The 13,930-nt window shown below is 44.3% G+C and overlaps 2 protein-coding genes across 2 annotated transcripts; one reads left to right on the plus strand and one right to left on the minus strand.

The window, feature by feature from the left end:
- Positions 1 to 3,463: 3,463 nt before the first annotated feature.
- Positions 3,464 to 12,165, minus strand: RBBP7 (RB binding protein 7, chromatin remodeling factor). Its single transcript, XM_054272336.1, is given in 11 exon segments — positions 3,464 to 3,908; positions 4,722 to 4,832; positions 5,352 to 5,409; positions 6,326 to 6,402; positions 6,973 to 7,050; positions 7,140 to 7,266; positions 8,195 to 8,355; positions 8,908 to 9,023; positions 9,324 to 9,497; positions 9,947 to 10,089; positions 11,834 to 12,165. Coding segments are annotated over 11 exon segments (1,446 nt in total). The 3' UTR covers positions 3,464 to 3,839.
- Positions 12,166 to 12,784: 619 nt separating this feature from the next.
- Positions 12,785 to 13,474, plus strand: LOC128934615 (uncharacterized). The gene has a single exon (XM_054272337.1). The coding sequence runs from the start codon at positions 12,785 to 12,787 to the stop codon at positions 13,472 to 13,474; it is 690 nt and encodes a 229-aa protein (XP_054128312.1).
- Positions 13,475 to 13,930: the final 456 nt, after the last annotated feature.

The following is a 13,930-nucleotide window of genomic DNA, read 5'->3' on the forward strand; positions in this document are numbered from 1 at the left end:
CTTTTTCCTTTTTTGCAGACATGTGCACACACATTTGGGCTGTACTTGTCTAGTGAAGAGTGGGTCTGAGGGGAGAACCTTTTTCACCAGCTGCATTCTGAGCCCTTCAGGCACCTGTGTTTGATGTAGCAGAGATACTTGGCTTTAGGCCTTTACAAAGTTACTCCTCACAGATACTTTTTGTTCCTTTCTGGTTTGGTTGGGGGTTAAGTTTTACATTTAAATTTTGATAATTCCACCCTTCTTATTTAGCTATTTCTTCCTGAAGGAAGGCTGTATTTCCTTCTTACAGCCTAACTCAGCCTCATCTAACTATGCTAGCTTTTACAGACCTTGCTGACTCTGGCACCCATCGAGCTTGAACTTTTAAGTAATTTAAGAATACTGTGGTGCCTGAAGACTTTATTTTAATTTCCTTTAGAACTGTTTGTTTTGTTTTAGCTTTGGGGCTGCATGTTGTTTTGGATTTCTTGTTCAAACAGGGATCTGGGCTGTACTCGTCTCATGGACTGGGACACTTGAAGCAGACCTTTGTGTAATTCCAGACTATGCCAAGAACACTGCTCTTCTTCAAGAAAATAACCTCTTAGAGCCTTTGCAAATTTAAATACTCTGTTATATCTCGTGATATTTCAAGCTGAGAAAATGAATTTAAGTCACTCATTTTTAAAATGTATCTGAATACAGCCATGTGACAAATAGTCCATATTGGTGTAGTTCAGTATCACCTCTACCCGATTTATGTCCTGGTGTTAAGCATCAAAATAACTACCTCAGTTCTGCCAAGTCCATGATGATACTGCTATTTAATCCATGATGATACTGCTATTTAATCCATGTAATCTGTTGGAGTTCTTTGGTTGGTTTCTACTCTTCATGCCTGTATTCATATAAAACCATTTGATCTTGGTCATGCTGCCTGTTTTGTAAATCCTTTTCATCAAAGCTTTTGCTGGCTTTGTGAATCTGCTGTTTCCTGCTGGGTGGTTACTGACTCTTTTCCTAACCCTTTTCTCCAAAATATGGATTTTATGCACTGTTGATGTTTTATCCATTCCCTTTTAAAGGGGAAGAATAGTTGAACTCTCAAAACATTCTGTTATCCATGTTTGATTCTGCTTAAATTGGGGAAAGCTTTGGGTTTGAAATTCACAAGACAAAAGTTGATGTTGAAAGAATTATGAAGACTCCACCCCACCAACCATCTCAGTGGCCATAAAGGAGCAGTCAAACTGGGTGTTTGACTTAAATACTTGCTCCCTGTAGAGAGTTTACATGGCTTTCTTCAGCTGTTTCAGTGCTGAAGAGGCATCACATACACATGGAAGACAATAAAGTATACTATGGATAATGCCATAAACTGTGTGGCTACATAGCAAAAATTACCTGTTAAGGCTCTCAAGGGTCTTGCATTTTACAATAAAAGCAAATACAGTTCTTCTTACCCAGTAAAGGAAAACCCCAAACCTGCTTTTTGCCACACTGAAGCAAAATGCAGCAATGTTACACACACTCTCGGGTTTGTTGCTATATAGATATCAGTCTTCCAAAATATTTCAGCATCAGTTATACTTAATGCCTTGCAGCTCCTCACAAATACTTCTGTCAAGTTTATCTTCAGAGGAGTTGGTGATGCAAACCATCCCATTCTTGGGGAAGAGTGGGAGCAAAAAAGTGTGATGGCCAACAGTAGTGGTCCTTGGCTTAATTAGCAATAAAAGACCACTCTGCCACAGTGTTGGTTGAACACACAAAGCTGGATGAGCTGTGCTCTACATGTTGGTGCCAAGCAGCCAGGAGGTCTCCTTGAAGTGAGCACTGAAGAGGACCAGCAGCAGGGAGGGGTCATGTCACAGAGCACTGCTCTATCTGTACCAGGTGGAGCCACCATCATGCTCTCAGGGAAGTATTTCTGTTCTGTACCAAGAGCAGCCACCATCATGCTCTCAGGGAAGTATTTCTGTTTGTCCAGAAAGCTGGGCCATTGACATCTTCATTTCCTGCTTTTCAAGAGTTGTGTGTGTCAGAATGATTGCCAAAAGAATGTAGGGCCTGACCAAAAACCACCTCTGAATTCAGTGTTAAATGCTTATCATGTGCTGTCACTTGCACTTCCCCAGCAGGGTGGGGGAGAGAACAGGAAGAAAAGCTCCTGGGTACAGCTGGAGGAGTTCCAGAAGTGGGTGAGGGAGAATAAAATCACCCCCTCCCTGACACAGGTCACTGCCCTACCACCATCCAAGCAATGGCCACCAGGAAAGGCCCTCTTCGCCTTCCTCACCCATTTTATTGCTGAGCATGGCCTAAAGTAAGGAATATCCCTTTGGCCATTGGGGTCAGCTGTCCCAGCTGTGTCTCCTCCCCAGCCCATGCCCCTTCCCCCCAGTGTGCAAGCACTGCCCACCAAGCACCAAAGCACAGCTGCCTTTGCAGCATTCCAGCCATAAATCCAAACCAGAGTCCCCAGCAGCCCAGCCCTGCTCAGATGGACAAGCTCTCCAGGCCAGCACGGGCAGCTTCAGATACACAGCTTGAGCCCAGTTGTCTGCTGACTTCTTACAGCTCCAGTGGAGAGGAGAGCAAGGTATCATCCTGTCAGTATGTCACCACTGTCATCTTCTTTTTTCAGCTTGAGCAGAAAGATCAGGATAGCCAGCAATTAATTTAAGTAAGGTCTTAAGTAGCTAAGAGCTATGAAATTCATTTACACTTCTCTGACAGCTCCCAACATAACTCATCACCTATGTGTAGATCCATGATAAATATGAACACATTTTGCTTCTATATAGGCAAAATTCTTGAGCTTTTCAGTCAATCCAAGGTTTAGAAGCAAACTGTGTGTTTGTCTATTATTTGTTCAGACACTGATGTATTTTAGACAACTACCCAATTGCCTCCCTAAGTAAAAAATGCAACAGGAAGGCTCTAACAAGACACAGGTGACACCAATTCACTGGGAGGGCACTGGCACCTTGGCACTTAAGAAAATTATAAAGGACAATGCTTTTATCACCACCCAAAAATCCCCACAACACACTAACACAAACAGACAAAATCTAAACACTAATCACCCATAGACAAAGAAGTTACTCAACCCTGCTCAGGATTTGTACTTGAACTTGACAGATCTACTGGCTCTCCCCATGAATTCCCTAAACCTCCTCCTAAACCCATGCCCTTTGTGAAGAAGTCGGGTTCTGTATTCCAATGGTTTTTTGCATGAAAACAACTCAAATCATCCCAGATTTTTAACTGGGCTAAGTTATAAACTAAAAAATATGTAACTTTGTCACCAGGCAGCAATTAAATTCTATTCTATTATTGAATGCAAGAAGGCATTCAACTTATGCCAGTGGACATTAAATACACCAAACACTTTTTTTAATAGATTTTATTTATGCAAAACCAATCCAAAAGTGGTGTGGAAAAGTGAAAAGCTCTTTTTACATATTAATAGAAAAGGTGTTTTTTATACAGTTTCTATGTGTGAAAAGTGAGGATTTCACCATTTTATTTACAGAACACACAAAGTTTATTTAAAAATACAGACATAGGTATTAAGTCATTCTTAGTTTCTCTAAAGCTAACTGCTGTACAGTATACAACAGCTCAAAGTGCCCACAGAACCAAGAGTATCCCATGACAATTTGATTATACAAGCTTTTTGCTTAATCCAATTAGGAGTATTCCTGTTTTGATGCAAGGCTTCTGCCCAGTGATTCTGGGGTTCTTTGGTTTGGTATTTGGTTTTCTGTGTTTTTTTCAGGATTTTATTTTATGTATACAGTAGTCAAATTACATTACTATGTCATTCCCTCTAGTTCCTTAAAGAAGAAAAGTTACATTCCTTGAGCTTCCAGTTCAGCTGCTGTTATATCTGGTTCTTCATCACTGTAAATGTTTTCTGCCTGAAGACACAAAACATTACAAATGATACATACAATTGTTTTAAAACAATCTTCTACACTTAATCTAGAAAAAACCCTCAATAACACCAAGGTGGCACAGCCATCATCCCCTTCTTGAAGGGATTTTCTCCCTGCCCCTTCTTACAGGGCTGCCAAATTTAGAAATGTGTATACAGTGGCTACATTTTGGCAGCTGCCTTCTTACACTGCTCCATCTCAACAGTAAAAGCACTAGCCACTTAACCACTAGCCCTATCATGAACATTTTATTTGGAATTATTTCAACCACAGTCTAAACACACAAAACAAGAGCAGATACTAAAAAAAGAAGCCTCACTGGTGGCACACATTTTAGTCTGTTAAGGGTTTTTAAACTCGATTTATTCCTAAATTACTTTATTCCACATTTCTAAGGTAGCAGATCAATTTCCTGTGATGTAAAGTAATATGAAATAACTGGGGATTTAAAAGGCATCCTGCTTTACAGGCAACATAAGGGGGAGGGAGTTGGGCAAGAGTAAGTCTTGGCTAATACTGGATATAAGTTTGCAACTGCTTTGTTAAGAACAAATCTTAATGTTAATTAGTACTTAGAACTTGGAATCAAGAATTAAGCAGCAGTTGCTTTTATTCAAGTTGTTTTAGTCTTGGTTTTCTTTTTAAAGTCTTACACTTTTTGATTAGATCAAGAAGTATATGGCACAAACAACTTTCAGTCTTTGAAGGCACAGGCTGCCCCAAGAAGAACAAGCCTTTTCAGTTTCATTTATGCAACAAGCTTTAGAGTAACTCAAGAGCTGTTGTGACACTCACCATCTGCCATATCTGCATTATGTTGTCCTCTGATACAGAACAGATTACCCAAGGCTCATTAGGATTCCAACTGAAGTCTGAAATTTTGGCAGTGTGTCCTCCATGAATAAACTGTTAAAAAAACCCCACAAGCTTCAGTAAGCCATTTCAACTCTAGATAAATCTGTTTAAACCCAGGATTCTTAAGTTAAATTCATCATGCTAAAGACTACCCAAAGAAAACCCTGCTGCTAGAGATTCACAACAGACATAAGGAAGGTGCTCAAGTGCTTCCATTTGCACTTATGGCCACAGATGCAGTTGCTGGGACAGCATTTGAGATAACAGTTCCTACTATTACAGCAACAACTGACATCCTCAAAATGGTCTCTCTTCACACAGGGCTGGGCTGTGAAATCCAGCCATATTTCATTCTGATTATCTCTAAGAGCACTTACAGAGTCACACAAGACATGGGGAAACCTTCAGAACTGAAGAGAGGAAGCCTACAGCAAATTAAAGCACTGGACTGGAAACCAGGGAGGTGAAAAGATTTATGATCAGCTGCAGTTTTAGCAGCACAGTGACAAGACTGTGACATCCCACTGCCACACAGCATGTCAGCACACTGAAACCTGAACAGAAGGGTACCAGCAGCTCAGGAGGCCCATCTTCTGCATCCTCTGCTGACTGCTCTTCTCCAATTTTACTGCAAGAAAGTAGTTTATACTTTTCATTAAAATGACAGTTGCATTCTCTGTCAGCTTAACTGAACAGTTCCTGGCCTTTGTTTCCCATATTTGCAATTTGTGTTTCTCACTGTAAAATATCTATAAGCACCAGGTATAAAACATGAACTATCTGGCACTGTCATTACTGAAATGGAATCTTAACTTGTGAAGCACATGGAGGCAAAAATCACTTACTGATGTGATGCCCAAAGATTTTTAGCCTTTTTCATATTTGTAACTCTGTAGACTTTTAATATAGAGTTGTGTGATTTCTAGTACTTTTTCCTGCCCTCACTCACATTTTAAAATGATTAGTTTAACCTTTCTAACACATCCCTGAAATTCTGTTTAGTCTTATTCTTAAGAACAGAATTTCTGACAAGGACCTCTTGTTTTCCATCAGAAGTTGAGAGACATAACAAGAAATAGGGCAAAGAAACCCCTGGACAAACACCAAAGGGGCAGACCCAAGGGTGTTTTACTGGGCCAATTGATCTCCTACTGGATGTACGTGCTAGATAAGTAATTAATTAACCTTTTAAAAATTGCAGAAAATTCTTTTTTCACACATACACTTATAGCCATATTTGTGCACCTGAAAGCTTTCATTAAAGAACTGCTTTTTATCCTACCACTTTAACACTGTTGCAAGTTTTGTCTTTTGAATCTAGGCAACAAGTGGACAACAGAAAACAATGCTATTAGCAAGAAACCCTGATGGAGAAGTAACTTTAGATGTACTGTGCTGTTTTCTATTTATACTCAGAAGACCAGACCTGAGGTAGGCAAGGAAAGCTGGAGAACAGCACAAATGAAACCTGCCATATAATGCAGGCCTGCAGCCTTTTTTAACCATCTGTTCACATACACTAAGAGACAGGAATTGTTCCTCACCTCAGATCCCACACGTGCAGGCGACGATCGGTACCACTTCAAGCAAGAATGGTTTCATTATGAGGAGACCAGTAAACCTATTGAAAGGAAACAACTTCAGTGGAGCAGTTACTGATTTCCAAAGCATATCCTGAATAACCAGCACCCTGGCCACTAATTTTTAACTATACTCTGTAAATCAGTTTCTTCCAGCACAGAGGATATTCAGCAGCTCAAACAAACTGCTTTAGTCTTTAAGATTTCTCATACTGAACAGACAACATTATTTCACTATTACAGATTTACAATATTTAAAGAAATTTGTCCAAAAATCACTGTTACTTGCATCTAATTAAATAGGTAAAGTTCACAAAATTAGGTTTGAATCCAAATCCTCTCTACAGCACATTATTTTAGAGAAACATTCTACTTGTATTTAAGGTACTTGTGACACCCAGTATCTTTTTAGCATTAAGTTGTTGACTATTTGCTTCAAGTGGGGAAGGGTAGAAATAAACTACATGGTACTGTTTGTAATTGTCAAACTCAACATAGTGAATTTTGATTCAACAGATTTATTTGTGTTGCAAGAACACAAATCTACATGTTCTTGTCCAAGTCAGTATTCCTCTTGGGTTTATTCTACAGGTTGTAAGTAGTTTACCCACCTGAAAAATCTCATCCTTATGAGACTCAAAAGAATGGAGTTTCAGCTTTAAGTTTCGAAGATCCCACAGAGCCACCATCTGGGAGACACAAGCAACAAGAAATTGGTTTTACTATAAAGGCTTTCATCTGCACTGCTCAGGAATGTAAAGTACACACAAGTGAAAACCTTGTCAGCAGAGCCAGTTGCCAGAATGAACTCGCTGTAGGGATTGAAGGACAGGCAGTTCACCTCGGCTGTGTGAGCATCTACTGAGTGACTCGGCCTGGACGTGGCATTAGATCTTGTGTCCCAGCTGTGGCAGTGAAGGGTTTGGGGAAGGGAGGAAAGAGGGAAAGAAAACAAACTTCAGTTTTTAAGAAGTTCTTTTACACTACAGCTTTTACTACTAAACTCAACTCTGAAGCTACAGTTTTCATTCCAAAACCTAGAGTATTTTGTGTCTTTTGTACATGAACAGCTTGCACCATGAAGCTGACACACATATTAGTTACATCTTCTTTTCAAGTGATGTGAACACACTAAATGGTATGTAGATTTCAGTGAATCTGCACCAGCACTGTAGCTGACTGCCATAAAGAAACTACATGAATTCACTCCAAAATTCAGACCTTTTTTTATCCAAGTGCTGTAGACTAGGTCCAGTGGCAGTGACGCTGTTTTGGTTTTACCTTTTTTGCTTTAATATATTCTCTGTATTCTTTACACATACATTTGTAGCCTATTGTATTAGTGGTTAGTATTAGCCTATTAGTGGTTAGTTTTCCTAGAAGTTTTCCATGCCCTTTCCCTAGGCAGAAAGACAAAACATATTCCAAGGGCCCCTATCCTATCTTGGTTCTTCCTGGCTACCAAGGTTGAAAACAGCTCGTGGAGACACATTTTCATAAACAAAGTACAGCCAGTACCAAGGGGGGTGCTCCAGAAAAGGAGCTTGACCTGGGGGGTAATTGCACCAGCACTTGTCCTCCTAACTGCAGCTTTTTTAGTAAATTAGCATAATTGACAAATGTATAAAACTGTATGCACCCCCATGGTGGGAGAGCTTCTGGGACATGGTGGGGCATTCTTCCATAATTGCCCTGGAGACCTCCAATAAAGATCCACTTTTATACTACCTCCCATACTAATATAATCTCAAAAATGTGTTTTGTTTCATTTCTAGGTTGAAAAAAGGCATCAGCAGGACACAGCAGGCCCTACCCAAAAATCTCCTCACTTACATCATAAGCTTCTGATCACCTGCCACAGATCCAAAGAGAGACTCATGGAGCAGGTGCCATGCCACGTCTTCCACTACTGCAGAGTGCCCAGTGAAGATGGCTTTGGCATCAACAATCTTGCCCTCTTTGGGTCCAGCATTTACATCCCATAAACACACTGTCTGTAAATAAGCCACATTCTATTGAAATGCAGACTCTGATTGTATCATCTTTCAAATAAATAATCAATCACACTCTACATTTAAAGAGACAACACTCCTGAAGCAGTTCTTTGCTTTTGAAAAAGAACACTTATTATGCCATAAATGAGAGCTAAGTTATCAATCAGCCTTCTGCAAGTGCAAGGGCCAAGGATTATTTAGAAGGTCACAAAAGCAATTTACACTTTTAAAGTTCACAAAGAAATTTATAAGCTATTAGTTATTGATCTTTGAGAGTCTTACTAATTTATGGTCTTGACCTAATCCAGTGTAAAGGGTTTTTTCCAGTAGACAACTATAAAAATATTCTGTTCTTACATCAAGAACCTTAAGAAGAACTTGTGGTTGATGACAGCCTAAAACCAACTGACAGCCTTTAGAAATGTAACTACAAGATGTGAGAGCCTCCCCACATAACAATACACAGCTGCTCTAGGACAGCTTTTCTCCAATTTTCTACTACAGCATAAGGAGTTGGGCTCTTTTTACAGGGGAAAAGTTGTGGGTTTTTACATGATCATCTGATGCACTGAGAAGATGTCCACTCAAATTGGAGTTCCATGATAAGCCATAGCCTTCCTTCTGGTGTCCTCTTAATCTAAGTTCAGGATTACACTCTCCTCTTGGGTCTGAAAGATAGAAAATTCCTTTCATTTAGCATGTCCTTGCACATCAATTCATAGAAGCATCATTATCACCCAATTTCTGTTGTAATAATTATATTTCATACATGAACCTCTTCAGAGAGTGCTGTTTCTACCAAGATTCTTTTATGAAAGTGAGCATAACCAGGAAATTAAAGTCACTGAAGATATGGGCATTCCCCTTTGGGGTCCAGAGCCCAGCAACTCTGTCCCAGTCAGAGTTAAACACAAGTTTACCCCTCTGTGACAAGAGGCATTTGCTTAGCTCCAAGGAGCCTGACCCACCTGGTTTTGAAGGATGGTTAGTGCAGTCAAACACCAGCACATCAGCAGAGGGTGTTTTTGTCGCAACGATGCGGGGATTCTGCGGCATGTAACGGGCACGGTTCACTTCACCCTCATGGTTAATTTTCATCTCCATCTCAACTTTGCCAGCCACAGATCCAAAGCCACCAAGTTCTACAGTTGTCAGAAAAATGTTAGTTTATTCCATCCATTATTTCAGTCTACTGAAACAGCATTTCACAGCATCTTCCCTACTCCAAGAAACAGTGGTAGCACCTTATTAAACACAAGCAAAGACCAGGAAAGACCATGTAGCACACTACCATTAACACTTCTGATATTTAGAATCCTCTTTCAGAGCTTTAGTTTTTATTTGAGGTAGATGTGTACCAGTTTTCACCACAACTGAGAGCTGATAGATGTTCTAGTAGGGATTGCATATCAATGTTATCTAAGCTCTTCTGAAACAAAAAGTTTCTTCTTTTTAGTTGTCTAGGATTAGTGTGGACTGATAAGTATTTGTCCACTTTTGTATTTAATAGAAAGTTAGAACATCATTATCAGAACAACTGAAAGCAGTAATGATACTGCTCAAACAGAACCTAAGAATGCTGCATACCCACCTCCTTTCTCACTGCCAGACTTCAAAGAATCAAACTGATAATTGTTGGGAATCTGGACTCTGGCAACAAGCAGGTGATTCTGTTCATCAGACGTGTGTGTTCCCAAAAGCAGCCAGTGCAGAGCATAATCCTTTCCCTCTGGCCTGTTTAGAATAATAAATGTTGGAATAAAATTACGTGCTCAGTTCCAGAAGTTCCATAGCTTGCATCAATAACCCTGAAGGTGCAAACCTCTTCAGGGAGCCAGAAAAGAGACACTCCCAAAGAGATCCTCCCCTTTGGTGCAAAGCCTGTGTAATAAAGCAAACTGGACTCTGCCATGGCAAACCAAAGACAACCAGCAAGGCTCAAGTGACAATACAAGGCAGTAAACATTGCCACTGGGGCTTGAAAGGGGCAGTTACAGTTTGCACAGCAGTTAAAGGAGACACCAGTACCTACTTTGGTCTAATTTCCCTAGAGTGTCACAGTATTGATTCAGGAAACAATCAATACTCCTTTCCATAAAACATAAATCCTGAGGAAACAAGTGGCAACCTATTTTAGTTACTTCTCTTAGGAGCTTTTACCAGTTATCTGAACTAGAATCAAATTTCTCTTCTGGTGGTTGAATGCAACATTTAGTTAAAAGTGAACAGCTGGATGGATGGTGCCATTCATCTCTGAAAGGACAAATGTGAGCATAAAAACCAAGCAACCTCTGCATTCTTGAATGCAACAAACTAATTATGTTTCCTGAATCCAAGCAATCCAGAATCATTTGGGCAATCATAAACTACCACAGGTACACTTCCAATTGTAGAGGGGGGAAAAATACAAAGCCAAACAAGAAACACAATGCACATGCACTTACTTGCATCAGGAACAGCCGTCCCATCATGTCAGATGCCACACAAAGAGGCAGTCCTTGCCTTAAATGGCTTACATATTTTGACACTGGATAATTGGAAATACCAGGTTTTAAATTGAATATTAAGTCAATCTGTAAAATATGAGGCAAGCAGAAGTGTTCCTCATAAGGGCTCCACACCCTCAAATCCCCACTGCATTTTCTCCATGCCATGACCAGCTCATATCTCTCAATATCAACCCCAAACACTGGTACCCCAAATGAAGTGATCACCTAACCAACATGTAAAACATCCCATATGTAAAGTGGAACTTTACAGAAGAAAGAGACCATCCTCTGACAACTGCATGAAGCTTACACACAGGGTATTTTAAAATCTACCTAAAATCCACATTACACCAGTCCTTGTCCACTACCTCAGTGCAGCTCTTGTGTTGTTACTGCAACAATTTAAGTTCTGTAGTAGTTGGCACATGAACAGATTCTATCCCCATCTTCATGATTCTTTAAGAAATTAAACTGAACCCACAATTTTTTTCAGGGGGATGTGGAAGAATGGGAAATTTAAACATGTTAATTCAACAATGAACCAGGGAGAAAACCAGGATGCAAAGAACCACTTTTAGAATATTCTCTTAAATTCATGCTTAAAAGATCTCAAGCATATACTATACTATAGATACTATAGCTTGGATGGAACAATATATACAAAGCACATGAGGAAAACCAGTCTTTATGAAAGAGCTAATTTAGGAGATAGATTTCTCCATCAGAATTAACAATAGATGAGCACTAGATCTCTTATTTAGAAATAAACTGAGAAAGATTTCTGTGTTCACACTTCTCAACACCTTCTGCTAGGCTAATCTAGACGTCGGTGAAGCATTGTGACCTTTTTCCTGTAAGCAAAAGAAAGATAACAAAGAGAAGTCTAACCCAAATTGCTCTCGTCTCGCAGTTTTTATCCTCAAGGTACTCAGCACACACGATTAACAGGAAAGGAGCCGAGCGCCTCTCCGGCACCTTGCCTCCCTCACCTGCTGACATCAGGGAGCCACTGCACCGTGAGGCTGGGCCACTCCAGGGCGTGTGTCAGCACCAGGTCGTACAAGAAGGGGCTGTTTTTCTTCCAGATCTTGTACTCCTCGCTGATGACGCTCCTCCAGCGCTGCAGGAAGGGAAGGGATGAACCCAGGGTGGAGGGGCTGAATGGGGCCGCAGCCCCGGCCGGGATTCTACCGGGGATGGGACAGAGCGGGGGTCCCGCAGGACCTCGGGGGCGGCCGGCGGGACGAGAACTGCAGCCGGCCATCCCCGCTCCCACCGCCCACGGGAGGAATCCCGGAGCGCCGCAGCCCCGCTCCGCCATGCCCGGGCACTCGCACCCCTACACGCCACAGCCCGGCCGGGCAGAGGGCGAGGGACGGGGGCTCCTACCGTCCGTGCTCGCCATGGAGGGGGAGACGCGACGGGAGGGAGCGGAGGGGCAGGGAGAAACGGAGGAGGAGGGGAAGGAGGCAGGGAGGGCGCTCAGGAGCCCCTAGAAAGGCGGGCGGGAGGGAGGGAGAAGAGGCGACGGTGGACAGGGTCGAGGAAGCCGCGGCCAGGACCCCCAACCCTGAAGGGCTGCTGGGCTAGGGCGGGGCGGGGCGGGGCGGGGCGGGGCGGGGTGGGGCGGGCGGGCGGGCAGGGGCCGGGGGAAGGCGGAGGCGGGCCCGGGGGAAGGCGGAGGCCAGGCAGGGGGAAGGCGGAGGAGGGGCCGGGGGAAGGCGGAGGAGGGGCCGGGGAAGGCGGAGGCGGGCCCGGGGAAGGCGGAGGAGGGGCCGGGGGAAGGCGGAGGCGGGCCCGGGGAAGGCGGAGGAGGGGCCGGGGGAAGGCGGAGGAGGGGCCGGGGGAAGGCGGAGGAGGGCCCGGGGAAGGCGGAGGAGGGGCCGGGCCCGGGGGAAGACGGAGGAGGGCCCAGGGGATGGCGGAGGAGGGCCCGGGGGATGGTGGAGGAGGGGCTGGGCCGGGGAGAAGGCGGAAGAGTGGCCGGGGAAGGCGGAGGCGGGCCCGGGGAAGGCGGAGGAGGGGCCGGGGGAAGGCGGAGGCCAGGCCGGGGGAAGGCGGAGGAGTGGCCGGGAGAAGGCGGAGGCGGGGCCGGGAGAAGGCAGAGGCGGCCCCGGAGGATGGCGGAGGAGGGGCCGGGGAAGGCGGAGGAGGGGTCAGGAGAAGGCGGAGGAGGGGCCGAGGGAAGGCGGAGGAGGGGCCGGGGTATGGCGAAGGAGGGGCCGGGGAAGGCGGAGGAGGGCCCGGGGGAAGGCGGAGGCGGGGCCGGGGGATGGCGGAGGAGGGGCCGGGGAAGGCGGAGGAGGGGCCATGAGAAGGCAGAGGAGAGGCCGGGGGAAGGCGTAGCCGGGGGAAGGCGGAGGCGGGGCCGGGGGAAGGCGGAGGCGGGGCCGGAGAAGGCGGAGGCGGGGCCGGGGGAAGGCGGAGGAGGGGCTGGGCAGGGGAAAGGCGGAGGCCGGGGAAAGGCGAAGCGGGGCCAGGGGAAGGCGGGGCCAGGAGAAGGCGGAGGAGGGGCGAGGCCGGGGGAAGGCGAGGCCGGGGGAAGGCGAGGCGGGCCCGGGCCAAGGCGGAGGCCGCTGTGTTGCTCTGTGGCCGCTGTGTTGATCTGTGGCCGCGAGGTGGGGCTGTAGCTAAAGCAGCGCCGCTGAGGACACCTCTATTAAGTCAGTCAACCTAATGAGCCCAAATCGCACTAGAAACGTGGATATTGATCTCCCTTCGCAATTAGAAATGATAGAATTATTGAATCGTAGACTGGTTTCGGTTGGAAAGGGCTTTAAAGATCAGCTCATTCCAACTACCCTGTTGGGTAGGGGTGCCCTCCACTAGACCAGGTAAATAAATCTGTAAGGAAAAATGGTTACAGTGGGCACAGCTGAATAGTTACTGTTTTTTCAGCAATGGTGCTGAATACTGTTTAATTTTCTAGAAGAAATGTATGTTTTAACGATTTTTAGTTGGAGCTTTGGCATGGAAGGCACTGAACTGCATTACTGACCTGTCAGACACACAAGATCAGTCACTGTTACAGAGTTTTAGATTCTATAGCTCCCTAATGGGGTCAGTGGTGATGTCTCATACCCTGA

Source organism: Melozone crissalis, unplaced genomic scaffold, assembly GCF_028551555.1.
Source record: "Melozone crissalis strain CALT ecotype California unplaced genomic scaffold, PUWL_Pcris_2 ptg000013l_1, whole genome shotgun sequence".
In the NCBI taxonomy this organism is placed as follows: Eukaryota; Metazoa; Chordata; class Aves; order Passeriformes; family Passerellidae; genus Melozone; species Melozone crissalis.

Bases quoted from the DNA above. Each gene is read 5' to 3' on its own strand.
- LOC128934615 (XM_054272337.1), top strand. From the start codon at position 12,785: ATGGTGGAGGAGGGGCTGGGCCGGGGAGAAGGCGGAAGAGTGGCCGGG.